Source organism: Lynx rufus, unplaced genomic scaffold, assembly GCF_022079265.1.
Source record: "Lynx rufus isolate CCGP_SWC_20201006 ecotype Redwood Valley unplaced genomic scaffold, mLynRuf1.p SCAF_6, whole genome shotgun sequence".
NCBI classification, from domain to species: domain Eukaryota; kingdom Metazoa; phylum Chordata; class Mammalia; order Carnivora; family Felidae; genus Lynx; species Lynx rufus.
The window spans coordinates 2,145,054-2,172,381 of NW_025814878.1; the positions used below are offsets into that span (position 1 = coordinate 2,145,054).

Genomic DNA, 27,328 nt, shown 5'->3' on the forward strand with positions numbered 1-27,328 from the left:
TTACAATAAAAATCTTTATTTAGGTTTGGTCAGTACAGGTAAGATATACTGGAGTCACAGAGCAATATGCATTAACAGGATACAACAGTTCATAAAAACTGAGTAACTATGCACACAAATTTCTTAAACAGTCACCTAAAGAGAAAATGCACAGATGTAAGGTGGAAAAAACTGTATCTAACACTGAAACTACTCTAGGACTCCATCAGCAAGTCCAGCTTTTAGTGAAAAACTACTGTACTGGGCAAACTTGGCAGTCATAAACCCACATCTACTCTAACAAGTCTGAATGGTGCAGAAGTATAATAACAGCATGAGGAAGAATGCCCATACACAGCACAGGTTCTAGGATAGACACAGATTTATACAGACATCATTGTGTTATACTTTAGGGAAAGATTTCCATTTACAACTTCACATTAACTCATATAAAAATAACTTGACCCTACACAAAATGTCCTTTTAGCAACATTCAAGGTAATTAACTGTTACAATTTCCAAAGTGGCAGAGGTATTGAAGCAAAGGGGGGGAGGGGCAGGGAGGAAAAGAAAAAAAACACCACACCCACAAAAAAAAGGCAAATTGTGACAAAAGTATGCGTTAATTTTCCGGACAGTATCCTCTCCCAAATTAAATGACACTGTATAAAAATTTGTTGGAAAAAATATTACAAAACTGAACCCTGTACATTTACACTTGAGTCCAAGCCATTCTGAATGTGGCGGGAACCCGTAGTTCGGTTACCTTTCCCACTCACTGTTTTCTCCTCTTGAGGGTCAGGATTGGAGTCTGTGTCATTTGAGTGGTGTGTGAGAGAGTTTTCACTGCCCGTGGGAGAGTCTACACTTTCATACCCCGCACTGAGTTGATTTACGTAACTACCACCTCCTCTGCCAGTTCTCTCCTCTGAGCTGTTGGAGGCCTTATTCCCATTCCCTGGAGAAGAAGGAAAGTCATCTTCGGCTGTGTCCCCCTCCCTGTGAAATCCAGACCCAGACGTCCTCTGCCGGGAGGAACTGCCATTACTTGGTCCGTTGGCCAGCCGGCTGCAGTCTTTACCTGTGGCCTCCGCCTGTCCTCCAGGCTCGGAAGGTGTAGTCCTGCTGGTACTTGGGGCTGGGGCCTGAGACTGCTGTTGTTGGTACTGAGCCAACTGCTGACGCGTCTCTTTCAGCTGTTGCTGAAGAACTAGAATGGTGCTCTGCATACCCTCGACTTCTTCGTCAAGTTGAATGATGAAGTCATTCAGTTCTGTGCAAAGGAGAGTCAAACCTACTTTAATATCTCTGAAAACAGATTTTAAAATATTGCTTAGCGCCTGCCACAAAGCTAGGCAGTCAATAAATGTTTAAGTGAACAAATACAAGTCTAAAACTCACAAACTATTTCAAGCTTTTGCTTAGAATTTAAAAATAGTCATTCAAGAATGAGTTTGTTTGGGGTGGAAGTAGGGGTGGGGGAGACTTGCTTAAAATATCTATAAAGCAACCAAGTTCCAACTGACCCAAGCCATCTAGCCATATACAACTCATTATAGCCCACAAAATCCACTCCACATGGGTTTACCTCTGGGCCCACATGGCCAGTCCCCTTACTCCTTATTCCTCCCAATCAGTGTCTGTCTCAGCTGCACAGCAGGTTCAGCCCTAGGAAACAGTGGGTCCTCTACTCTAACACTCCAAAGAGGCCTATGCTATAACAAAGGACTGTCTCACATCCAAAAAAAATCAGAGAAAATAACTCTTGAAAACTGATAAAATACACATGTCCATTAAATCCTAAAAAGCCTTGGGAGAGGAAAAAGTCCTTCACTACTATACTGAAATCTATTTTCTATGTTTACGAACAGTGAGAGCTAACAACTATCACTATGAAAAGATACTTTAAAAGATACTACACTGACTACTGATCTTCACGATTAACTGTCAAATATACTAATTCTCAATTTAGTTTTCATTGGTGAGATATTTTAGGTACTATTCATCCTTCCTCAAAGAGAAGAGAAACAGAACAGATGCAGCTACACTTGCCAAAAAAAAAAAAAAAAAAAAAAAAAAGGTGTGGGGGAGGCGGGCGGAGACAGAGACTGAATTAAGTTTACCTTTAGCAAATTTAAGTATTACATTACATGTTTAGCAGCACCTGGGTGACTCGCTTAAGTGTCTGGCTCTTGATTTCAGCTCAGGTCATGATCTCATCGTCAGCAGACTGAGTCCCACATCAGGCTCAAGTTGGGCGTGGAGACTACTTAAGATTCTTATTCATTCTCTCTCTCCTCTCTGCCCCTCCAGAGCTCATGCTCATTCTTTCTCTTTCCAAAAAAAGTTACATCTTATTCACTAAACAGGACCTTAACAGGTACAATCAATTCTTTATATTTAGACCACTGGAAATAGCCAAATACCTCCAAGATTTACACTTACAGAGAAATTGGTTAAATGGAGATAACCCCCTTTTAAAAACACTGACTTTAAATTTGTCTACGTACAGCCTTATGTTTCACCAAATTCCACCCCTCCAAAACCAAAAACTTCTCGAAATTTGCACAATAAACAGTTAGGAGGAGGGGGACCGCTAAAATTAAAATGGCTTTGCTACTCAACTAGAAATTTTTTTTTTAAGTTTATTTAGAGAGAGAACAAGTGAGCGGGGGAGGAGCAGAGAGAACTCTAAGCAGTCTCCTTCCTGTCAGCAAGGAGCCCAATGTGGGGCCTGAACTCACAAACCTGGAGATCATGACCTGAGCTGAAACCAAGAGTCGGATGCTTCACCAACAGAGCCAACCAGGTGCCCCAGCTAGAAATGTTTCATTTGTAATTTTATAGAACTACTGGCAGAGATTAGCACATACAGAATCTAATCTATAATATTCATGCCTGGCACGTTTTTTAAAGCCAGTGCAAATTTAACCAAACTTTTCAAAAATCCCCTTACCATCCTGACTGCTTTTAAGCTCCTCACTATATTTCTTCTGTAAAGCCAACTCTGCTTCAAGTTGTGCAATACGTCCCTGGGACAGCTGCCTTCCAAGTTCTTGATTCTCCTGGATAAGCATTCGACACTTCGCCATTAACTTTTTGCCTGTTTGGCTGCAAAGGAAAGAGCCATCCATCACAAAATGAAGACAAGTTTCTACAACCTTGTTTACTTGCAATTATTACAGCAATAGATGTAACACGTACAGAATGTAACTGTCACAGCAGATGCCTCCCTATAATTACCATCTTCTCTTCTGGAACACGTCCATCTTCTGCATTTCAGTATTTTGCCAATACAGCAGCAAAAATAAACCCTAAACAAAAAGTACCCAAATGGCCACATCTTCTATTACACTAATAATTAATTCTGGTATCTATTTTCATCCCAATTTATCATTTGTAATAGAAACAAACCAGTTAACACACATCTCAGATGTTATCGGTATTAAGAAAACACTAAGGTACTTAGCTTGGAACAGTAAAGTTCTTGAAAAGGTAAAGGCAGTATCATAAGCAGAGTATATTTATTCTTGCTAAAACAGCATTTGATGAGGATGCCTCTTAATAAGCTGTTCTCACAAGACGGTTTACTGCAGTAAGTGAGGCATATTCAGTAACTGTTTTTAAGGAGCCGTTTAAAAAAAACCCGTTAAGACTATTTCCATTCACTAATCTTCATTTAACTTCTTTATTATATACTTCTGAGCTATCTTCGACTGTAAACATAAATTAAAAAAAATTTAATATTGATATGTGGTTAAGACTTTATTCATGTTTAATAGGTTATCTTTAGAACAGAAAACTAAGATTGGGATTACTTATCACAAATAACATTGATGTAAATATCTGCCAAATTAGGGGTACCAAACTTTCCACAAATTAGTTACCAAGGCCCAGTGCAACACTCCATAAAGACTACACACACATACACAGCAACTGCAAAAATGCAATCAAACGCCTTAATAAGTCTTCAATAAAACTTTACAGCTTTTCCTTAGCCTCAATAATAGAAATGATCACCTCTAAAGGGATCTGATTTAAATACATAATTGTGGTATTACCTGACACTTGAATAAGGACAGTCTGATATTTTTAACTTTTTTTTTTTTTTAAACTAAGTAGGCTCTACACCTACACCCAAGTAGGCTTGAACTCATGACCCCATGATCAAGAGTCGCATGCTCCACAGGGATGGTCTGGTATTCTTGTGATGGCGTTAAGTTCAGAAAGACTTAATGGGTTAAAAAAAGTTTTGCTGACATTTCCTGTCCTTTCCTTCCTTTAGTGGGGCTTTCACTTGCCTGATACATTACTTCACAATGCATCATATCCTATTATATAAGCCTTCAGACTTTTTAAATGAGAGCATTTTGTGGAGTGCCTGGGTGGCTCAATTGGTTAGGCGGCCGACTTGCGGTTTCAGCTCAGGTCATGCCCTCATGGTTCAGAACTTTGAGCCCCTCATCGGGCTCTGTAATGTTAGCACAGGAGCCCACTTCAGATCCTCTGTCCCTCCCCTCTCTGCACCCTCCTCGTTCTGTCCCCAAAATATTTAAAAAGTAAGTTATGAGAGCATTTTGTAAGTGATTCTCATTCTCTGACTCAGCGTTCTAGTGTTTTTTATCCATTGTATATACTCTACCCTAATTCAGGGGTAATTTAAGCAAAAGTTTGTAAATTAACTTTCTCTGTGGTACAGTGGAACCTGGGTTACTGCTGCTCGGAGCAGCCTCAGGTGAAAGCACTTGCTAAGGGTTTTATTCTCTCTATGGTAACTCTATTAAGCTGGTGTTCTTGCTCGTTGCTACTGTAGCTCCAGACTCCCACTCATTTCCCATCAGTACCCTCCGACTTTGGCTTCCACTGAACAAGAGTTTAGAAATCCAGTGAGGAGTTAAAAGACGGGCACCACTGTCAGGCAGCGCGCTCCTCCCACGCCCTGCCCGCGCTCCCAAGTTTGTTTTCTTACAAAGTCTATAGCTTCAGTGTTTTCCAACTAACCTGAAAATCCTATGTGAATTTAATAAAGATTAGAAAAAAAATACTGGTAAAACCAATACATTAACTTGTGACCTGACTTAACCTCGTATAAAGTACCACAAATTCTAATAGAAAAAATGCTTCCTTTATGGTCATACCTTTTAATAAATGCCTGTTCTAAGATAATCCTATCACTTCTAAAATTAGTTGATTACTGAAACAAGTCTTAAAACACTTTACCATTTTACCATGTCATGTGAGATTTATATTGTGTTCATTACATCCTCCAAAATGGTAAGAGTTCAATTACCAATAACTGTCTTTGGAATAATTTTCTTTAATTACACCCCCCGCCCTGCCCCATAACCCATTCCTAAAAATCAAATAATCCCAAAGAAAATATGAAAGGAAACAGTCTTGAGAGAAAGATTTATAAAAAAGAACAGACACTATACATTGCTTTATGATCACAAGGAAGGGGGCCAGGGTATCTGAGACATGTACACACAATTGCCTAAATGATTAAATGCAAAACAGAACTGTCAAAATAACTGAAATATACCTCTCTTAAATACTCTAAAATATATGCACTGTTACATGTATGAAGTATTTCTACTAAAGCAAAGAAGATAATTTAGAGAATCTTTCTCTTTCAAAATTAAAACAGAATAGGAAAATGGGGGGGGACCCATAACCCATTCTATTTGAATTACTCCAGACACAGCACTGATTAATAAGCACTGTTTCAAGTTAATGATGTATTTATAGTACCATTTATACCCTATTCTTTACAGAACAAAAATTCACTTACAGGTGATTAAAATAAATTATGATTTATTAATACAATGGAAATATTATGTACCCATTAAAAATGAAGTAATCTAATAAAAGAATGAAAAAAACGTGCAAGGGATAAACTGTGTGTGTGTGTTAGGGGGAGGGGGACACCAAGCTGCAATCGTGTATGTACGTTCACATTTGTTTAAAATCAATGTATATAAAATGACTGTATGTGCACAGAAACGATCTTGATGATACCCAAGAAATTTAACAGTGGTTACTGTTCCTGGAGAACACAATGGGGAATGGCAAGGTCACATCCAGAAGGGACTCTCATTTTTTGTCTCCACCTTTCTTCATGCTGTTCCAATTTTATACATGAGCATGTATTATCTTATTAAAAAAATATTTTTAACCCCACAGAGAAAAAACCCCACAGACCTCACAATGACTCTTACCTAAGCAGTAAAGAAGGATGCTAGCTAATAAAATTTGAGTACATGTTAATAATACATTTTATGAATTATTTCTTGACCTACTAAAAGTACGTAGGCCATTTCTACTGTGATCTTAAATGGCATAAAATATATACAAATGCCTTAATGCGGCACATTTTTGTTTACTTACCCTCCAACCCCACAAATGGTGAGAATTTTAGAAGCGGATTTTCTTGCCGTAAAATCACACAAACCACTTCTTCAACCCACCCTCTGCCCCACAATCAGTTCCCTAAAGCACAAACATATAAGATACTTACAATTGATTTGAATGGTTAAGAGAGAACTTAAGTCACCCTTGTTAAAACTGCACTTAAGCGTTGGGACAATCTGGAACATTTATCTTCCACTCATCTTAGACTCCATTATCACCAAGTGAAAATTCTCATTGGTGACTTAAGAGAATGATCTGACGAAAAAAATTCACCTCCAGGATTGGATGGAAGCATGAAGAAATAATGCCTCATTTATCTAAATGATTAAATGAGTTTGCTAGAAATGATCACTATACCTTTTTTTTCAATTCACAAAATGTCTCCCTCAGGCCAGCCCACCGTTCCAATACATTATTTCCCCAATCTTCTGGCAGGCACCCTGTGAAGCTGTCCCACATGAATTTCTACTGCGATACCCTGGGACAAGGTGTCAAAAAGTAACAAGTGTCAAGTCTCCTTGTCTTTTATGATGCCAGCTGGAAAAAAGTAGGTCTTTAAAAACGTGACACAGAGCCTTTTCCTTCACTTCGAAGAGCATGGCAACAATTTTTCCAAAATCAATCTGCTCTCCACAGCCCCCCAAAATCAAAATGTTAAAAGTACAACAAAATCATCATAGTATTCCTTGAACTTAAAAAAAAAAAAGAAAGAAAAAAGAAAAAAAAACCCAACTACTTCAAGGCACATTTAATTTAATATCAAGAGTGCAATACAAAAGGCCCCAAATACAATGAAGGAAACACATTCCCCCATTAACACCAACGACAATACTCTTTCAACATGTGCCTGTTGAATGGAATGGGGATTTAATTTCACTACTGAAAAAAATAACGCAGTGAGTCTCATCACAGCCAATACCCTTATACAATCTAGTAGTGAAATGAATGTTCATAATGCTTCAAACAGTTTCAACCTGGAGTTTGATACCACACCTTTATGTTTGTACAGTCCTCAATAAGATTATCTACAGCATTAGCAAGAATTCAAAGAACAAACCATTGATGAAACCCACATTGATTTAAGGCTCAATCAAGTAATATAGAGCCCCAAACTAAACGGTTATGAACTACTTGTACTGACATCTATTATTTGATTCTCTCACGACTATTAAGTTGGTTCCTTAGCAAATGAAGCTCTTTAAAGGCAAAATTCACCTCATTTGAGTTTTGACCCAGAAGTTCAACAACAATCACGAAGTCCACAGTCTTATTGGCAAAACTGATATACAGTGTCTCTAAGTCACTATGCTCAAGGTTAAGAGCGATGCATATTCCATTTTTACATTTTACTGGAATTTTACATGTTCAATTCATGATTTTAAATCTCTAGGTTTTCATTCCTCCAAACTGTCTGAAGACACAGTGTGCCACAGACTTAAGACTTCTGTTTCTCCCTCTATTTTCTTCAAACAGAAACATTTCTCAAGTGTCTACATGTTCTAGAAGGGGAATTTTTCGGAGGTGGCCACTTCTTCGGAATAGTCCGACGCCATCAGGCCTCTGAAGCAAGGGGAGGGGGAAGAGAAAAAAGCTGAAACACAAGGTTCATCTGGTAAGTTTTACATTAACCATTACAAGCTGGATAGTGTAAGAATGTGGCTTTTTTTGGCTCAAAAAGTCTGAGTCTTGGTGTGGAAACGAGTACTTGGCTGTCCCACCACAGCTTTCTCGCAGTGGGACTGTCAGGGAAGTCTTGACTGGGGAGTATGATTTGTTTACCTATCAGGCGTAAACTTCCAGGCACTCAGTTCATTTTGGGCTTGTTCCAGTTTGTCTTTAGTCTGTTCCAGTTCACCTTTCATTTTTAGGAAAAACAAGTTGATCGCTGGGTCTACCATTGTTGATCTCAGTTGGGCAACGCTAGGCTGCTGGACTTGCTTGAGGTACTGGATTTGAGTCTGTACAAAGTAAAAGAAACAATTACTACCAAATCAAAGAAAATATACACAAGAAGGTGGCGTAAAACCCCTTTTGTTCACAGAATTTACCAATTTATTAAATCCTTCCTCCTTTAATCTTAACATCCTCTAGAAAAAGTATAAATTGTAAACAACTTTTTAAGGTTATCCATGTAGGAATTAAGGCTACAACTGCATTTCCATATTTGGAATCTTTAAAGAGGCTGTATCTTACTTCGCAACCAAAGGATACAAAAAATCAGTTATATTTACTAAAAATATTGACACCCCTAGAAAATTGCCAAGTTTAAAATATTATCTAAGAGTACAGTAGTTTATTTGTATCTATGGAAATTATTCTATGTATAGGTCTCCTAAAAATATACCAAGTACAAGATTATAACTTAAAATACACATTTGTATTTCCAAATTTAAAAATACACCGTGCTTATATGAGGTGGTATTACAGCTTTATAAATAGCTCAAGTGAAAATAAAGTATATATTCATTTTTTCCTTCTGAGTAGATATGAATCACAGAATTATATAGGTGGAAGGTGACTGACCAAATCCAAACTGCTCATTTTTGAAATTAAATAAGGCAAATGTCCACGGATACACAGTTCAGTGCCAGAATGGAGACTAGACTCTAGTTCTCAAGCCTCCTGACTCCCAGTCTGGGGCTTTTTCCACCACACCAGAACCCTTCTACTTACATATGAAACCTTCAATTTCGACTCCAGTTGTACTATTACTAGCACACTAACATTACATTTCTAAAATATGAAATACAGTTTATTAGCATTAAATGCATCACTTTCTTCACACCCAAAGTAGTTTTGGTTCAAGATCCTGCTGCACACTAACACTTAAAATAGGATTAAAGTAAACAATTTATAAGCTGCTAATTTCTACCAAAATTTAGCAGAAAGTACAAATATGCTATGTGGATTGGAAATATATTTACTATTTCACTGAGCAAACAGAGGTAATTTTTTTATTTAGCGTAAGGAGATTTCTTAAAGTTACTCATTAAAAAAATTTTTTTTTCAATGTTTATTTTTGAGAGAGAGGGAGAGAGAGAGACACAGCATGAGCAGGGGAGGGGCAGAGAAGGAGACACAGAATCTGAAGCAGGCTCCAGGCTGTCAGCACAGAGCCCAACACGGGGCTCAAACTCACGAGCCATAAGATCACGACCTGAGCCGAAGTTGGATGCCCAACCGACTGAGCCACTCAGGCGCCCCAAAAGCTACTCATTTTTTAAAAAAAACATTTTATTTTTGAGAGAGAGCAAGCATGAGTGGGAGAGGGACAGGGGTGGGGGGGAAACACAGAGGATCCAAAGTGGGCTCTGCGCTGCAGCAGCTCGAGCCCTATGCTGGGCTCGATCTCCCGAACTGCGAGATCATGACCTGAGCCAAAGTTGTATGCTCAACCAACTGAGCCACCCAGGTGCTCCTTAAAGTCACTCAATTTAAACAAAAAAGTGCAGCTGCTTATTTAACATAAGACCAGTTGTTAAGATAACTGAACAGGAACAAAGCATGTCATACAGCACATATCACCCACTGTGATCCCTAAGAAAACATGCCTCTCCGAGATGGACACAGTTACTATTTAGGTTTACAACGTGAACTGCCCTCATCTGCCATAGATAATCTTGTCCTTTCCTTATGTTTTTGTTCCTACCACCCTTTCTGCAAAATCTTACTCTGTAACTAACTGAAAACGAGCTGGTTCGGCTGACATGTGAAGGGGAAAACTATTAAAAAAAAGTATGACTGGAAATGGTTAGATTCTAGTTGAAATAACCTTAAAAACCTAGGATGAGAAGACAAAAGGGTAAATGAGCATCACAAAGGGCTCTGATCAGGCATGATGTTACCAAAACTGTCTGTGCCATAGCATAGCTGGAGAACAATAGAAGTGAGTCAACAGTATATACTGTCTAGGCAAGCAGTAAGAAGTATGTGACCTAGGTGTTGTACGAAAGGAGCACTCACTTGACAAGGATGGAAGAGGCCCTCGGGCATGACAACACATATGGTTAAGGCACTGCCACCTATTTCGTGTCATCTAACCATCGTTAAAAAAAGGCACATGAACTAGGATGTCAAGAGTAGGGCTCAAAGAAAGAATTCAAGACACACTGGTGCTAGGAGATATTAGCACTGGCACCCTCCAATCACACTCTACCAGCAGTTTGTATCCTGCAGATAAGATTCTTCCATTGCATGTATAAGCATCTGGCACAGTGCCATGCAAACTGACCCAAAACTAGGTAGAATCTAGAATCCTTAGTATCAAAAAAAGAAGAAAAGAACTTAAGAGTTTTGAGATTGGGGTGTTACCTATAAAGAAAGAAAATTAGGGGCGCCTGGGAGGCTGACTCAGTCAGTTGAGCACCTGACTTTGGCTCAGGTCATGATCTCACGGTTCGTGGGTTCGAGCCCTGCGTCGGGCTCTGTGCTGACAGCTCAGAGCCTGCAGCCTGCTTTGGATTCTATGCCTCCCTCTCCCACTCTCTCTGCTCCTCCCCGCTGACTTGTGCTCTGCTCTGTCTCTCTCAAAAATAAACAAGCATTGGGGCGCCTGGGTGGCTCAGTCAGTTAAGCGTCTGACTTTGGCTCAGGTCATGATCTCGCGGTCCGTGAGTTCGAGCCCTGCGTCGGGCTCTGTGCTGACAGCTCAGAGCCTGGAGCCTGTTTCAGATTCTGTGTCTCCCTCTCTCTGGCCCTCCCCCATTCATGCTCTGTCTCTGTCTCAAAAATAAGTAAACGTTAAAAAAAAAAAATTAAAAAAAAAACAAAAAAAAACAAGCATTAAAAAAAAAAAAGAAAAGAAAAGAAAATTATGTTCAAACTATTGGTGAGACTTCTTGAAACCAAGTGTCCAGGTAAAAAATACAGCCAAAGGTGGGGGGTGGTCAAGAGATGAAAATATAGAAAGTGAAGGTGATTACTGAGAAAACAAACTTTACAGGAAGTAAAAGGACTGTGACTGAACCCTGAAAAACATTTTATTAGTGAGAAAACAACTAGGAATAGGACTGTGTCCCATTTATGATCAAACTCTCCAGTGACCAGAATATTATCTTTTGCATTAGATTTAATAAACAATGTATCAGACCAATGGAGATTACACAAAAGAATTCAAGAAAATTTCAGATTTTCAGGCTGCCTGTCTGGCAGTTGGAAGAACATGCAACTTGATCTCAGGGTCATGAGTTTGAGCCCCACATCGGGTGTAAAGATAGATTACTTTAAATACATAAAATTTTAAGAAATTTCAGATTTTTAAAATTAGTAACATGGATAGAGCTACCTCTATTTTACATAACATATATACAAACACTAAATAAAAAGGAATAACTGAGACTACTAAAGACCGCGTAAAATCGAACCTAAATCCAACCAGACCTAAATGATCAAACATGTCAATGGATTTCAGATCTGTGTACAAATGAAAGCTATTAACAATTAAAAGCAGACATGGCAGAGGTTGCTGATACCAGGAAGAAGTTTTTTTATGCACAGAGAGGTAAAGAGAGCAGAGGAGAAACAGCCTGCTTAGAAAGGAGCAAATGCTCCTTATACTCTCAGATACCAACCTACTAAAAAACATCTGAATCAATATGCTGATTATTGTATCATGGAAAATAACTGAAAACTTTGAACTTCCTGGCCATTGAAAAAAACTTCAAATCCGACAACAGGGTGATCGCCCAAGATTTTACAATTTGCATATTTATAGCATGAAGCTGATCTATCTCAACAAAACGTGCGTTTATACTTACGAGCAAGTATATAAAATTCGCTAACTACGAATACATGTCATAATGCAGACTAAAACCCAATTTCGCCAAAAGACTTAAACCACTTGAAATACTCACAGTACACTCTTGCATCTCTTGCTCCTTGGTAGCCAGTCGCATTACTAGGATGTTTTCCCTGCGGGCAGACTCTTGCTGTTGTTGCTTTAGTTTTTCTTCAGACTCTCTTAACCCAGTTACGTCATTAGCTGATGATTAGAAAAAAAAAAATCCCCAAACATTAGGACATATAATTTCAAGATCAACCTGACCTACCCAAATAAAGTTCCGACTGCCTCTGTCAAGAATAAAAAAAACAAAAGCAAAAAAATTCATCTAGTCTTTAGTTTCTATCCTAATGTGTTCTTGATCACGAGTGCTCTTTCAGGAGGCAGTGGTGTCAGAGTGGCCCACAGCCACCTCATCCTACATGGGATTACATTATTCTTGTCCAATCCATCTCCCAGAACATGGGAAGCTTCATTATTTGCATCCGTCTATACTGTAACACAGTGACAAAGTCCTGACTATATTGTTTTTAACCTATTCAATGTAAATATGCCAAAAACTGCATGATTATTACTTTAAGCTCTCATAATGCTAATATGTGTGGATTATAATATAGTCATATAGTAACTGAAACTTCAGGTTATTAAGCTTTCTGGACTTGAAAAACTATATTGTCCCCCTTCGCCCTTTTCAATTTTTGAGAGAGCGAGCAAGCGAGAGAAAGTGCGCGCGCTCACACACACACACAAGCAGGGCAGGGACAGAGAGGGAAACAGAGAATCCCAAGCAGGCTGTGTTGGGACACTCAACCGAATGAGCCACTCAGGTGTCCCTATATTATATTGACCCTTTTTAAAAAAGTTTATTTACTGTGTGTGTGTGTTGTGTGAGAAAGAAGGGGGGGGGGGGGGGAGACTGAGAGTGCATGTAGGAACAGAGAAGGAGCAGAGAGAGGGAGAATCCCAAGTGGGCTCCATGCTCACAGCACAGATCTCACAAACCAGGAGATCACGACCTGAGCTGAAACCAAAAGTTGGACGCTTAACCGATAGAGGCCCCCAGGTGCCCCTGTATCGTTTTTTATGTTCACAAATAGTATGCTATTCTTAACTCAGTGACAAGTGACAAAAACTAAAATGGCTTGAAACTAATAAACTTTGTTGGTATTATTTTTCAGCAGGTTTTGAAAAATCTGTAAATATATCTATTGTGACACTTGAAGCTCTTACAAGTTTATTGTGTGTGCTTCTATGTACTTCCTTTCTAAGACTAATAACTCATGTTTCACTTCCAATTCTTCTGTGGAAGCAATGAGGGACACATCAAGGAAAGTTCAAGTAGTTGTTGAGTTTCCCCATCTATGCTCTCAGACACTTGTATGTAATTCTACTAAAACAGTCTCGCTATCATATGATTATTAGATGTCGGTCTTTCCCAAGAACTGCACACGAAGGGAATTAAAGAAAAGAGATCACGGCTCATTCACCTATTTTGCAGCAGCAATACAGTGAATGCTTGGACAGAATTCTGGAACGAAATGCTTGAGTAAAAATTACAATTGCTGGGGCGCCTGGGTGGCTCAGTCAGTTAAGTGTCCAACTTTGGCTCAGGTCATGATCTCAATGCTCCTGAGTTCAAGCCCCACATCGGGCTCTAGGTTGAGAGCTCTGACAGCTCAGAGCCCAGAGCCTGCTTCAGATTCTGTGTCTCCCTCTCTCTCTGCTCCTCCCCGACTCGTGCTGTCTCTCTCACAAAAATAAACATTAAACAAAAATTACAGTTGCTTAGTAAAACCAATTATCCTGCAACAAAAATTTTCCTTAACAAAAATCTAAAAGGAGATATTCATGTAATCTTCAGGAAACTTAAAAACTTACAATTAAGATCTGTGTATTTGCCCTCCAAAGCTTGGACGTATGCTTCATATTGTTTCCATCTAGCACAAAAATAAATTCACATATTAGTTGTTACATTGATATTGCTTTTACTAAATTTATAAATTTATAAACTTATAAATTTAAGTAATGCCAAGAATTTCACTACATGATTTTTAACCAATAATAAAGTTAGTCACTTCATTATTCCTTCTCAACTTATAGGAACTAGGCAAAAGGAAACACAGAACAAAGTGTTCTCTGCTGAGAATATACTAAGTGTGCTCCTCCAGGTCAGTTCATGGGCCTTACAGGACGCTGTCACTGATGCTCAGCACATGCCTGGATTAAGGAAGCGGAGTAAACAACTCGCTTTCAGATATGCTGTCCACCTCAAACAAATGGCACCTAAGAAATGTGCCCACTTATAAGGGACTCAAGGTTATCTTAGCTCTTTTCTGAAAATATCACGTGACTCCGTTTATTTTTGCCCGTAAAAAAGGGGGGAGAGAATATACTCTCTCTCAGAACTATTCTTTAAAGCGTATCTAATTGGCAGAAACAATCTGCATAAATGCCATACGCTATGAGAGTATGAGGAAACCTTTCTTCCTTGCTACATTCCTCTACCTTCAAAATACAAGCTATGTTAGCTTGGCTATTATTGCTGATAAACAAGGTCCCCAGACTTATGCTTACGCAACAAAAAGTAACCTGCCCCAAATGTCTACTATTCTGCTCTTCTGAAGAGCTATGTTTTCAAGCTGCTCTTCAGTTACAGCTATTCAAAATTTAGTTGACCTCTGACCCATGTGGGGTGGAGTTTAGGGAGGAGAAATCCTGCATGCTCAAAAATCCGTGTATAACTCTGGACTTTCCAAAAAGCTTAACTACTAATAGCCTACTGTTGACAAGAAACCTTACACCAGTAACATACACACTTGAATAACATGTATTTTGTGTATGTGTTATATACTATATTCTTATAATAAAGCCAGAAAATTTTCCTAGAAAAAGGGAATATTAAGAAAACAAAATACATTTCAAGTATTGTACTGTATAAAATCTGCACGTAAATGGACCCACACAGTTCAAACCTGGGTTGTTCAAGGGTCAACGGTACCCTTGATTTTAGAAAATCTTTCTACAAAACCTCAAAAACTTCTGAAAACTTTGCTACGAGATATTAACATTACAACACAATGAACAAAAAAAAATTCCAGGATACCAAGCAAATTCACCTTTTACTGTTCATACTACTGTTCAGTCAAAGGCATGCTTATTTTTACGGGCCCTACAACCTAGGACACAAACAGGAGTTTCACTCAATTTTTGGAGATGAATAAACATCTTTTGTGGAAACTACATTAACAACTATTTTAGAGGAACAGAAAAATATAAAAGCTCAGCCAAAAACATCCTTATCAAGATGACAGAAAAAACACAGAACAGTTAAATAAGCAGAACTTGATTTAAAATCACCAGGAGAATTAATGAGGACAAAAACTCACTTAAAAGTCATATGTGAGAATTCCCTGAAGAAAGAGAAGTTAAACTGACCTCAAGAATATAAACTGCACATGACTTAAAACCTTAAAGGTAACTTAATATAAAAAATTGCTACCATGAGTTTTATTAAGATCATAGTACTGATTTCTCCCCCTACAGATGAATCAAGAAAAAGACTGCACACACCAACCAAATATACAGAGAGAGTACCAACATGTGAATGGCAGTATTATCATAAACAAGGGACTACCTCAGCAGGAGGATAAGAGTGTTTTAGAATACTATGGATTTAAATTTCATGTGCAGGAAAATAAATGAATGCAATGGAAAAACTGTCCTCTGCACGAAGAAGATAAAAAGCTTGTCTACAATAGAGTAGCTGAAGGAGGTGGGAAATTATCAGATTCTAGTTAACAATGGAACATGTCATCTGTGCCTGCCCATCTTATAAAACACCTTTTTTCTCTCCCCTACTTCCAGCCAATTAAATTTACTTATTCAAGTAAAAATCACTTGCAAAGTTCTAGAGAAAAAAGTTCAATGACCTTGGCAAAGGTGCCCTGAAAAATCTTTGTTCTAAAAACTATCATGTAAAAAACTTACCAAAGTAATAAAATGCAAAAAGAACACATTTAAGTTACACAACACAAAACCAGTGTTGATCATATTTTACATTAAAAAAAAACAACCCTTAATGCTGTTCTTGACAATCTGCTTTCCAAAGACATTTACAGAATAACCATAGAAATTCAGAGCTTAAAGTAACCTTTAAAAATAATTTAATTCAACTCCTTTAACCTGCAGATGAGAAAATGGATATAGTTAAATGAGCTGACCAAAGTCAGTTCTGAGAAAGAGTAACTTTGCCTATCAGCAAATGATATATGTCTTCCGTAACTAGACTTGTCATCCTTCAGGACTACAACTTTTTCACATGTTGAACAGAAAAGGAAAAAATAACATCAAAACAAGTCTATATACTTGTTAAACTAAAAGCCTTCTGAAAGCAGGGTTATTCCCCATAGCCAAGTTATACACATGGAGTACAAATGCTTTCAGTTAAAATTCTGAGTATCTTCCCTCAAGAAAAACCTCAAGTTACCTATTAGTCTAGAAGCTACCCAAGCTAGTACTTTAGTTCTATGAAGTGTTATACTTCCTTCAATGTTTACACAATGAACAGACCATATTATGTTCGACAGTGCATTAAGTGATTTGAGGATGCATTAACGTTAAAAAGTCTAACTTGAAGACAATTACAGGATAGAATCACAGTATGTTCTATAGAAAGTGCTTTATATTTTTGGTTAAAAAAATGTTTTTACCTTAGAATTAACTCATCTCGTGCCATAACTTTGAAGTCTGTTTCACTCAGTCGAACCTATATAAAGAGATTCAAAACATGAACTGACTGCTCTTCCTAAAACTTTTTTTTCCAAAGTTTATTTTTATTTGAGAGAGAGAGAGAGAGAGAGAAAGAGAGAGAGAGAACGCACACGCACACATGCCTGAGAAGGGGAAGGGTAGAAAGAGGAAGAGAAGGAATCCCAAGCAGGCTCCACGCTGTGAGCGCAGAGCCCAACACGGGGCTCCATTTCAGGAACCATGAGATCAGGACCTGAGTCGACATCAAGAGTTGGACGCTTAACCAACTTAGCCACCCAGAAACCCAATTCCTAAAACTTTTAAATACTGAATACTACTAGTTCTTATATTCTTCACATTTTTTTATTTAAACAGGATCGTAACATTTTAATCCCTCATTTCTGTTATTAGCATTACCCTTATTACTAAAATCACACAGCACCCCTCTTAAAAGGAGCTCTGTACTGAGATGAAACATTTCCAGAGCCTGAGACTTAAATGGCTCAATATATATTGTTTTTTTAAATCTTATTTTATTGAAAAGAAGTTTTTCTTTTTTTTTTTTTTAAATTTTTTTTTTCAATGTTTATTTATTTTTGGGACAGAGAGAGACAGAGCATGAACGGGGGAGGGGCAGAGAGAGAGGGAGACACAGAATCGGAAACAGGCTCCAGGCTCTGAGCCATCAGCCCAGAGCCCGACGTGGGGCTCGAACCCACGGACCGCGAGATCGTGACCTGGCTGAAGTCGGACACTTAACCGACTGCGCCACCCAGGCGCCCCGAAAAGAAGTTTTTCAAAAGTGAACTACTTATCTTTAATATAAGCATCATTCTTAAGGAAATGCAAATTACAACTCCAATGGGCTATCACTACACATTGATTAGAATGGCTTTAAAGAACAGTAGTAACACCAAATACTGGGTGTCATACATTGCTGGTGAGAAATAAATTTATTTTCATACAGAAATTTGTATATGAATGTTCACAACTTTATTTGTAATAGCCCCCAAACTTCCTTCAACAGGTCAAATTACAATATATCCAAACCCTTGGAATGCTGTATTTACCGTTAAGAAAGAAACAGTCTATGGATCAACTTGGGACAAACCTCCAGAAAATTTTACTGAGTGGGAAAAAAAAGTCCCAAAAGACATACATACTGCATAATTTCTTTGGTGTAACACTTGTGAAACAGCAGAATTACTAAAATAGAGAACCGATTAGTGGTTGCTAGGGCTTTGGGATGGAGAGGGAAAGGATGGATGGGGCTATGGAGGAGTGGCAAAATGGAGGCTTATTAGTAATGGTTCGGTTGACTATTTTCGTTGTGGTGATGGTTACACTTAATTACCCACGAAGAAAGTGCACAGAGCTACACACACACACACACACACACACACACACACACACACAAGCTCTGTGGATTGTGCCAATGCCAAGTTCCTGGTTTTCATATTGTTATACAAGATTCTGATAGTTATGCAAAATTAACCCTGAAGGAGGCTGGGTGAAGAGCACACAGAACCTTCCTGTACATTTCTTTGCAACTTCCTATGAATCAGTAATTGTTTCAAAATAAAAAGTTAAAAAAAAAAATGAGCACAATATTCCAACTAGCTGAAACTGCTTTGTAAATTGAGAAACATTCTGTTTTCTCTATACCAAATGAAGACTATACAGGTGAGACACCTCTCCTACTTTAGTATGAAATTAATGCTTTATTAGTTTCCTTTTTAAGAAACTTGCTTCAAATTGCAACACTAACCAGTATAATAGTACTATCATCAAAAGGAAAAGGGAAAATCACTGTACCAAAATACATTAAAAGTCTAACAAAAAGCACACAATTCTGATTATTAAAACACATTACAATTCTTTATTTCATGAATAATTTAACTTCAAAACTAAAGACGAATTCCCATAATACCACCTTAAGTGTTCACTTAAATACTCACTGCTTAATATGTACATACCCTGCTTTCCCACTTGAATTATAAATTACTTTTAGGAAAATGTTATTTTGTAATTCTGTGACTGACTAAATTGAATTAAGTTAGGGATATAGGACAAGGAGAAAATAAGACTAGAAAACAAACTTCAGAGAAAAGGGAGGATCTAAAAACTAGCTGTAACCTTTTCTTGAAAAACACAGAAGTGGTTTTACCACACAACCAAAGGGATTTAAAAAGTAGGAAAAAAAAAAAAAGCAACTTATAAGAACTTGTGAAGGAATCTTTTTTGACACTTACAGTCATGTAGATGGAATTACTTGTAAAACAAAGATTAAGAGTAGACCATGGAGATAAAAATCTTTTAAAAACTCAAAATATTCTAAAAATACACTCCCTATAAGATTATGTCTAACACATTATACACCCACAATGCTATTAGTATTATAAGGCAAAAGAATGAACAATAAGCAAATAAGGACAGTCCCTTTAATTCTATTAACCACCCCTGCCCCCAAACACAAAGTGCTTAAAAAACTGCTGAAAAAAACACACCTTTTTGGGAAGAGGTTCCTCGTTGGTCATCTTGAATCCTAGGAAAAAGAGGCAGAGAGCAGAGGTTCGATTGATTTTCTCCCAGTTAAGGTAGGAACAAAATATACTGGCTTTTCTAAACCAATTAGGGAACTTAGTTAATCACTAGGTTATTTATTTAAAAACCTTTTATTTCATAGTTTTTTTTTAAACGCTTATTTATTTTTGAGAGACAGAAAGAGAGACAGCGTGTGCTTGAGCGGGGGAGGGGTGGAGAGAGAGGGAGACAGAATCTGAAGCAGGCTCCAGGCTCTGAGCTGTCAGCACAGAGCCTGACACGGGACTTGAACTCACAAACCATGAGTTAACCGGTGCCCCTAAAAACCTTTTATTTTTTAAGTTTTAGATTTACAAAAAAGTTACAAAGATATCACAGGGCTCCAGTTTACTCCACAGCCATCTTCTCCTTTGTTAACATCTTTTGTTACTACTGTCTTTAGGTTTTTTAAGAATTCCTTTGTAAAAAAACCTGATCATTCCTTTTGATGTTCCCATAAAGGACTGACCAGAAATGTAACTCTCAATGCATTCTTACAACTGTCCTATGAGAAAGAGAAACCTTACGGAAGCAATAGCTTTGTACTAAACTCAGATACTGACCTCAGGCAGTATCCCAGACATCTTCCGCAAGAATAGGAAGGGTAGTACCAGTTGCTAAGTCTTTCCTTTTACAGCATTAGGTTGCTATAGTAAAGTAGAATCTGTCATCATCGTGACAATTCACCACTGTACAATGAATATTTATATACATTATATACTACACCTTAATAAAAATATTCCCAAACTACTTAATCTTATGCCACAGAATTTACGTCAAGTTAGCTTTTTATAAACGTATACAAAATTTACTGAACCCAGTTGCAAAAGACAGGTTATATAGAAGAACTACTCTCAGCAACTTTATTATGCTTATTGAAAACACTTTCTGATACCTCCTATTGTTCAAATAAGGACACAAGCAAATTTAAATTCATTCCTAAGTTTTATTTCCAACAGCACTGTCATGAATCTTCCCCTTATATTTTAAACTTCCTTTATATTTATTTTACTTACCCACACTTATTACAAATCCCAACTATTAAACATTCAGCCAAAGGGAAATAAGTTGCAATGATGTAACACACAGCATGGTAACTATAATTAGCAATACTGTACTGCATGTTTGAAAGTTGCTAATAGAATAAATCTTGAAAGTCTTCACAAGGAAAAAAAACTTTCTAACTGTGGTAACAGATGGTAACTAGGCTTACTATAGTGAGCATTTCACAATATATACCAATATCGAACCATTATATTGTACATCTGAAGCTAAAGATACATCAATTATACCTCAATAAAAAAATTAACCAAAGAATTTATAATTTAAAACTGAATTATTTATTTATTTTGAGAGAGCATGGGCACCCACACACACACACACACGGTACTCAAACTCAGTGAGATGTTGACCTGAGCCAAAATCAAGAGTAGGATGTTTAACTGACTGAGCCACCCAGGTGCCCCTAAAACTGAATTTTTAAAAGCTACTTGACTTCTTACTATTTGAGAATCCTCAAAAGGAGATAATCTTCCAATATCACTTTTTATGTTACATACAATCCCAACTGTGTAAATCAGACATTCTAATCATATGCTGCCATTAAAACCTCATTTTCAGACTAGATAGAGAAATCAGTGTTAAAGAAATCAGTACATTTTAGAAAAAAAACCCCGTAAGTTGATATTATATATTGCTGGCTTAATTCTTCCTTCTTTAATAATTTTATCATTGGGGGCAGAAGGCAAAAATCTGAGGTTATCTGTTTCTGAACTAAGAAGCTGACCAAGTCGCTGACCAAAACCTATGAAGACATGACCATTATTTCTACGATATAGAATCTGTATATTTTTCTTTTTTTTTTTCCTTTAAATGGGTCCCTGTTTACTTTAGGCCTCTTGTTGCCCAGTGTATACTCTCTGCTGGAAGTAACAGACAGCTGCTTAGTGACTATCCTAACGTGATACCAGTGATTCCAATCATCTGGGAAACAAACCTTCACCATGTTTGTCCTCAGAGGTCTACTTGTACGTTCAAAGTGTACTCACTCTACTAGACTGCAACCTACTGGAACCCAGAAAGCAAGCGTGGCATTTCCTTAGAATTTCCCATTTGAGCTAAATATAACAGGTAAATGTCAATAAACTAAATAACTTTTAAAAACTGATGAAGGGCACCTGGGTGGGTCAGTTGGTTAGGTGTCTGACTCTTGCTTCCGGCTCAGGTATGATCTCAAGGTTCTTGAGTTCAAGCCCCTTGTTGGGTTCCAAGCTGACAGAGCAGATTCCAATTGGGATTCTCTCTCTCAAAATAAATAAACATTTAAAAAAACCTACGAGACAATTCCGGCCCTCTGAACTTCTAGCCATTTTTAACTAGTATACATGTGCCTCTGCAAGTCACTACTCCTTCTAAAGGCACCCAAACTCACTCAAAATAGTGCACTGATCCCTACTATCCCCTCACATCAGGCTTTATGTTTCTTCATAGTTCTTATCATAAGCTGATATTTTGCATACTTATCTGTTTCTCCCAATTATAAAATAAGATCCATTAGAATTGTTTTATTCACTGCTGATGGCACAGTACACCAGAGACACGCAAACATGCTGAATGGAAGTATGAACAAATGAATTTGCTTCAATTACCAATGAAATCATAAAAGTGAACTAAATAAGCCAATCTAATTTCCGCCCCCCCCAAAAAAACCAAGATGACCTACAGTAAAAATCTTGAGAATAAATATGGAACCTAATATAACAGATACTGTGGTAACACTGCTATGAGTGACAGTTTCAAAACTGCTAGATTTATCACCGTGGATAGGTAATCCACAGTATTGCTAAATGGGCACCACAGCTACTCAGAATTTTAGTTGTAAAATTTAAGCATTATGGCTGTTATTAAACATAAATTCCAGTTTATAAACTAGTAAATGCTTCTATAACATGACATTTTCCCCCACATTGGTTCATTCTTTTAATACGTATTCAGATTATTCCATTAAAATAAAATTAAACACTTAATTAGCAATGAATAAGCTAAACTGTTTTTAAAGAGCATTTAAAGGACTGGGAAACACATGAAATTCTAATAACCCTGCTTTTATCTAAGAGAGTGACAAACTTTGAAAATAAAAAAAACCCAGAACTTCTGAGCCCATTTTGCGCAACCCAAAAAGGATTACCACCACGAAGGCTCAAAACTATTCAGCTACTTCTAAAGATAAACACTAATCTTTAGCATGGTGACCGGCACAAAATAAGCAATTATTAGCTTCCTTCTCCCCATCAAAAAAATAAAAACTTTCAGTCGCTACTTCTTGAAGAAACTGAAAGGAGAATTCACAGGTTGAGGATAACTATCAAGACATACTCCCGTCTTTGTTTCTAAGCCCCACTGCAGAATGCTTGGTGATCTCCAATCTTTAGAATTCTAAACAGCAAGCTGTTAAAATTTTTAACATTGGTTTATGTTCTCTTTCTTTCTAAAAAGTTTGATGGTGGGCAAATTTTCATTACACACAGCTTAACGAATATCTGTATTCTCTTTATAAAACTAAATATGTAAATTTGTGACATACATCAGAAATAAATGTAGTTTTTGGAAAAAGGTTTGCATTTCATGTCGATTCTCAGAGTCACAGGTCATTCCACACGTTATAGGAGATGTATGTGGCTTGGGAATTCAAAGTATAAGCATTTTGAAAGAAATCCCTCCCTGATTTGTAGCTGTTGAAATGTCACTCTTTCCTTGAGAATCCATAATATGCCACAAGAGTCAAAAGCAAAAAAAAAAAAAAAAAAAGGGAAAAGGCAAACTAGAACATATTTAAATTTAAAAGCATCAATACTTAACTATTTAGTCAAAATAGAACTTGGTTCTCAAATTTGTCTTTCATATTACATGAATGTACTAAGAAAATTATTATTGCCTTGGGCAACTTTTAAATTTCAACTGACAAGCACAATAGCCTTCTAAAATCAATTCTAGATTCATAAAGACAATGTTTATTCCAGGTTCTTAGAACCATCTATTTTTGTATCAGAAAAATGAATGACTGAAATATCTAGATTTAAATTCAGAATCTTGGGGGGGTGGGGGGAGCGGAAATGAATATAATATTAAGTGCTATGAGTCACATGCTTAATAATCAAAACCTTCCAAAATCAAAGTTAGTCCCCATCTTCTAGTGATGAAAATGATTGAGTCATCTGGTGATTAGCTCTGGTCAAAACAGCTATTAATAAATTGGGGGTTAGGACCCCAAATGCCACACCTCTCAAAAGCTGGTAACTGATTAAGATGGATTATTCTCCCACTCTCCCATCGTCAATAATTATTAAGCTTAACTAATCTAAGAATATAAAAAAAGCAAAATAGGGGGCGCCTCAGTCGGTTGAGCGTCAGATCAGGTCATGATCTTACAGTTCGTGAGTTCAAGCCCCGCATCTGCTCAGTGCCGACACCTTAGAGCCTGGGGCCTGCTTCGAGTTCTGTGTCTCCCTCTCTCTCTGCTCCTCCCCCGCTCATGCTCTGTCTCTCTCTCTCCTTCAAAAATAAATAAAAACATTAAAAAAATTTTTTTTTAATTATGTAAAGGTTTCAGTTATTCCTATGGATTAATTCAGGGATAACCTCTTAAATTCAGATCTCAGAACCACCATGTACTCTTAATGCCTTAACAATGAGAAACATTTAATGATGGAGAGTTCAGTTTTGGTTGGCTAGGTGCCTAGCATCCCAGATCCCAGTACTTCCCTGGCTCTTAGCATTATGACCCGAAGTTATGCAACTCTGTTGCTCTCTTAGGCGAACACCAGCCAACACAATTTAAGAAAGCATGTACCTCACTGAACCTAATCATAACTAAACTCAAGAAACTAATAATCTGACAGCATACAACACTGGGTCTGTGGTAGGTAAAAAGGGTACTAATTAGGAACTGGAAAACCACCTTTTCCTGATTCTTATCAGTCATGGATCTTGAACAAGTCACCTAACTCTGGGCTGCAGTCTCCAAATCAGCAAAAAAAGGATACCAATTTTGCCTGCCTCACATAGTGTTGGAAATCTCAACATCCAAGTGCCATAAAAATGCTACACAAATGATTTTTTAAACAAAATATCAACATTAAAAGTTTAACATGCATTAAAAACAATTAAACCAAAACGCAACAACTACATTGTCAAGACCGGAGAATATTTATAGCTCGGAGTTCTAATCTGATGGACCAGCTTAATATCCAATGGAATATACTATTATGGGAATACTGAAAAGTTTTTCTGATAATCTGAGTATCAGAAAACAGGTAAAAAAAAATAAACATAATTTAAAAAACAAGCATAAAACCAAACATTATCTGGATATTGTTTTGCTAATTAGCGGCAAAATCTTCTTTCAAGAGCGAGGTAACATACAGTTATATGAAAATGCTAAGACCATATCAGGTAAAGGTTATTTTCTAGGGGATTCTATACTATATACATACAAGTACATACGTACATACAAGAACACAAAGGACCTTGAAAGCTGTAACGTACTGTACAAATTATTACAGCTCTCGTCTCCACATCGTAGAGCTGCCACAGATTTTCTGTATCGCATATACCAACTTATTTCTAACACAAAAAATATTTTGAGCAAGTAGGACTCAAAATTGAATCAGGAAAACTAGACACTACTAAGTTCTATAAATTACATAAGCTAAGTAAAACATCAACAGTGCCGGGGACACATTTTTATTATTACTTTCGTCCTTTGGGGCTCAAATTTAGGTAGGTTGCTTAAGGTCCGCCAGTGAGAAAGGAGAATCCTGATTACCTGGCTATAGCTACCTGTTTAAGACAAGGTAAGCTCTAAAAGAACTCCCGAAAGGCACGCACCCAAACCCTTCAAATTTAACTTCATCCTTTATCACATGCCACCTGGTGGACTGCAATTTCTTTCGCCGACTAGCCTCATCAGATGCTACTGAACGACAGGAGTAAACAGCAGCCTTGGAAAGACCCAAGGTGAGACCCCGAAATTTCACGAAAACCTCGAATTCAATAAAGAATTTTTTCTTTACTCAGAATGCATGCAATCATTCAAAAATGGAAGTCTACAGGAGAACGCAGCTGCAGCAATAACCTACTGCGCGACGTGAAATTTGGTCCACGGCTTTCCTTCCCTTAATGAACTCGTTAGTGCCGCCAACCCTCGGGATCCCGCGGAGAGGTGGGAGGGGGCGACACCGAGGCGGGGACACGACGCACACCGAGGGGGCGGCCTCCCGGTATCGCCGGCCCGCGGGAGCGCCTGCCTCGCCCCCGGGACGGAGGCCGAAGGCAAAATGGCCTCGGGGCGGCGGAAGTGTCCCCGCAGGCGAGAAGAAAGCGCAGCTAACGGGAGGCCGGCGGGCCCGGGAGCCCCGAGTCGCCCTCCGGGCTCTGCCCACCCCTTACCCGGGTCGGCCGCGCCTCAGCCCTCGGGACCCGGAGGTCCTCGCGGCCGCTCCCGCCGGCGGCCCGCACCTACCTCTCCAGACGGAGGCCGCGCCGGCGCCGCCCAGTCACATAGGCCAAGGCCGCGCTGCCCGCTCACCGCCCAGGCGGCCAGACCGCGCTACCGCCGGCCCCCGCGCTCCTCCTCCCGCCGCAGCCCCGGCGCTCCCCTTTATTTGCGGGTCTCGCTGCCACAAAATGGCGCTGAGGGAGGACGCGAGGCCCCGACGCCCCACCCCCTTCCCGCTCCTCCCGCCGCCCCGCCCCGCCCCGCCCCGCCCCGCGCCGCCCACCGCCCGGCCCTAAAACGCCGCAGCCGTAGCCCGCCCTCATCGCCGCCCGGTCCTGTCAGCGGCCGGCTCACTCACCGAGTCGCCTCCCGGACGCGGCCGCAGGCCCCGGCCCGTCACCAGGCCCCGCCACGGGGAGGAAAGACGAAGGGACGGCACCCGCCCAGGCGCTACGGGGGGTGCTGCGCCTCGGTGGCACGCCCCACAGCCTCCGGAACGCGGCAAATTCAGCAGGGGCCGGGGAGAAGAGGGCCGCAAGGAGGGGTGGGAGGCGAGGTCGGAGGTCAGCCGCGGGGCATCACGGGAAGGGCGGCGGGGGTCGCGATTGGCGGCGCGGGGCGAACGCGCTGGCCGGCCACCTGCGGCTGCAGCGCCGCCTCTGGCGGAGGAATCTGGGCCAGGCGGCGCGTGATTGGTTGCCGTATGGTGTAGCGCCCATCGGTGATGCTTCCGCGCGCTGGCGGGCCAGGTGCTACCTCGGGAACTAGGCCGTGGGTGGGTCGGTTTAGGCTTGACTAAGCCGTGATGTTTGAGGCCTCAGAAACCAGCGTTCGGTCTTCTGTCGTGAAGCGCAGCCTCCTGGCCTCTTGGTCCGTCTCCACCTTGACATCTCGTGGCGACACCGAGGAGCTATTGTCTAGGAGATGGGGGTTGTGCCTGTGTCAGCAGCTCTAGGGGCACCTTGCAAAGTCAGAAACTAAGGGAAGGCGAACCCTGTGAGTTTCTAACGAACCAGATAAGTTTTGTAATTTGAACATACTCCCTTACGCAAGACTTTGTCACCCGGACCATTGCATAAGAACGACAGTGTTACCTGCTAAACGTGAAACAATCTCTTACACGTCCTACAAGGGGTCAGAAATTCTTTTGATTGATCTGCCTCTTATCCGGCTTTACCAGAACTGTTTATCCCTAAAGGAGGTGTCCTGAAATGAGGGGATTTATAAGGATAAGATTAAAGTGTACTCCAGATGGTCAAAGGGATCATGGCATATTCCCAGATCAGTATAGAGAAAATATTTGCAACTCACAGGAAATCTTAAAGACTGAA

The 27,328-nt window shown here is 39.2% G+C and overlaps 1 protein-coding gene and 1 pseudogene across 3 annotated transcripts; one reads left to right on the plus strand and one right to left on the minus strand.

The window, feature by feature from the left end:
• On the minus strand, positions 1-26,589 carry WTAP (WT1 associated protein). 3 transcript variants are annotated; one of them, XM_047101434.1, is made up of 8 exons: positions 26,356-26,589; positions 19,426-19,463; positions 16,879-16,934; positions 14,048-14,106; positions 12,243-12,370; positions 8,170-8,348; positions 2,936-3,090; positions 1-1,252 (listed from the first exon to the last, which is right to left on the minus strand). In XM_047101434.1, exons 2-8 carry the CDS (start codon positions 19,453-19,455, stop codon positions 669-671), a joined length of 1,191 nt encoding a protein of 396 aa, XP_046957390.1. In that variant the 5' UTR covers positions 19,456-19,463; positions 26,356-26,589; the 3' UTR covers positions 1-668. The 3 variants fall into 3 exon arrangements, with proteins under 3 accessions (XP_046957390.1, XP_046957389.1, XP_046957391.1); XM_047101433.1 differs by lacking the exon at positions 26,356-26,589 and adding an exon at positions 26,022-26,184; XM_047101435.1 differs by lacking the exons at positions 1-1,252; positions 2,936-3,090; positions 26,356-26,589 and adding exons at positions 7,127-7,950; positions 26,022-26,189.
• Positions 10,330-10,442, plus strand: LOC124529534 (uncharacterized; annotated as a pseudogene).
• Positions 26,590-27,328: the final 739 nt, after the last annotated feature.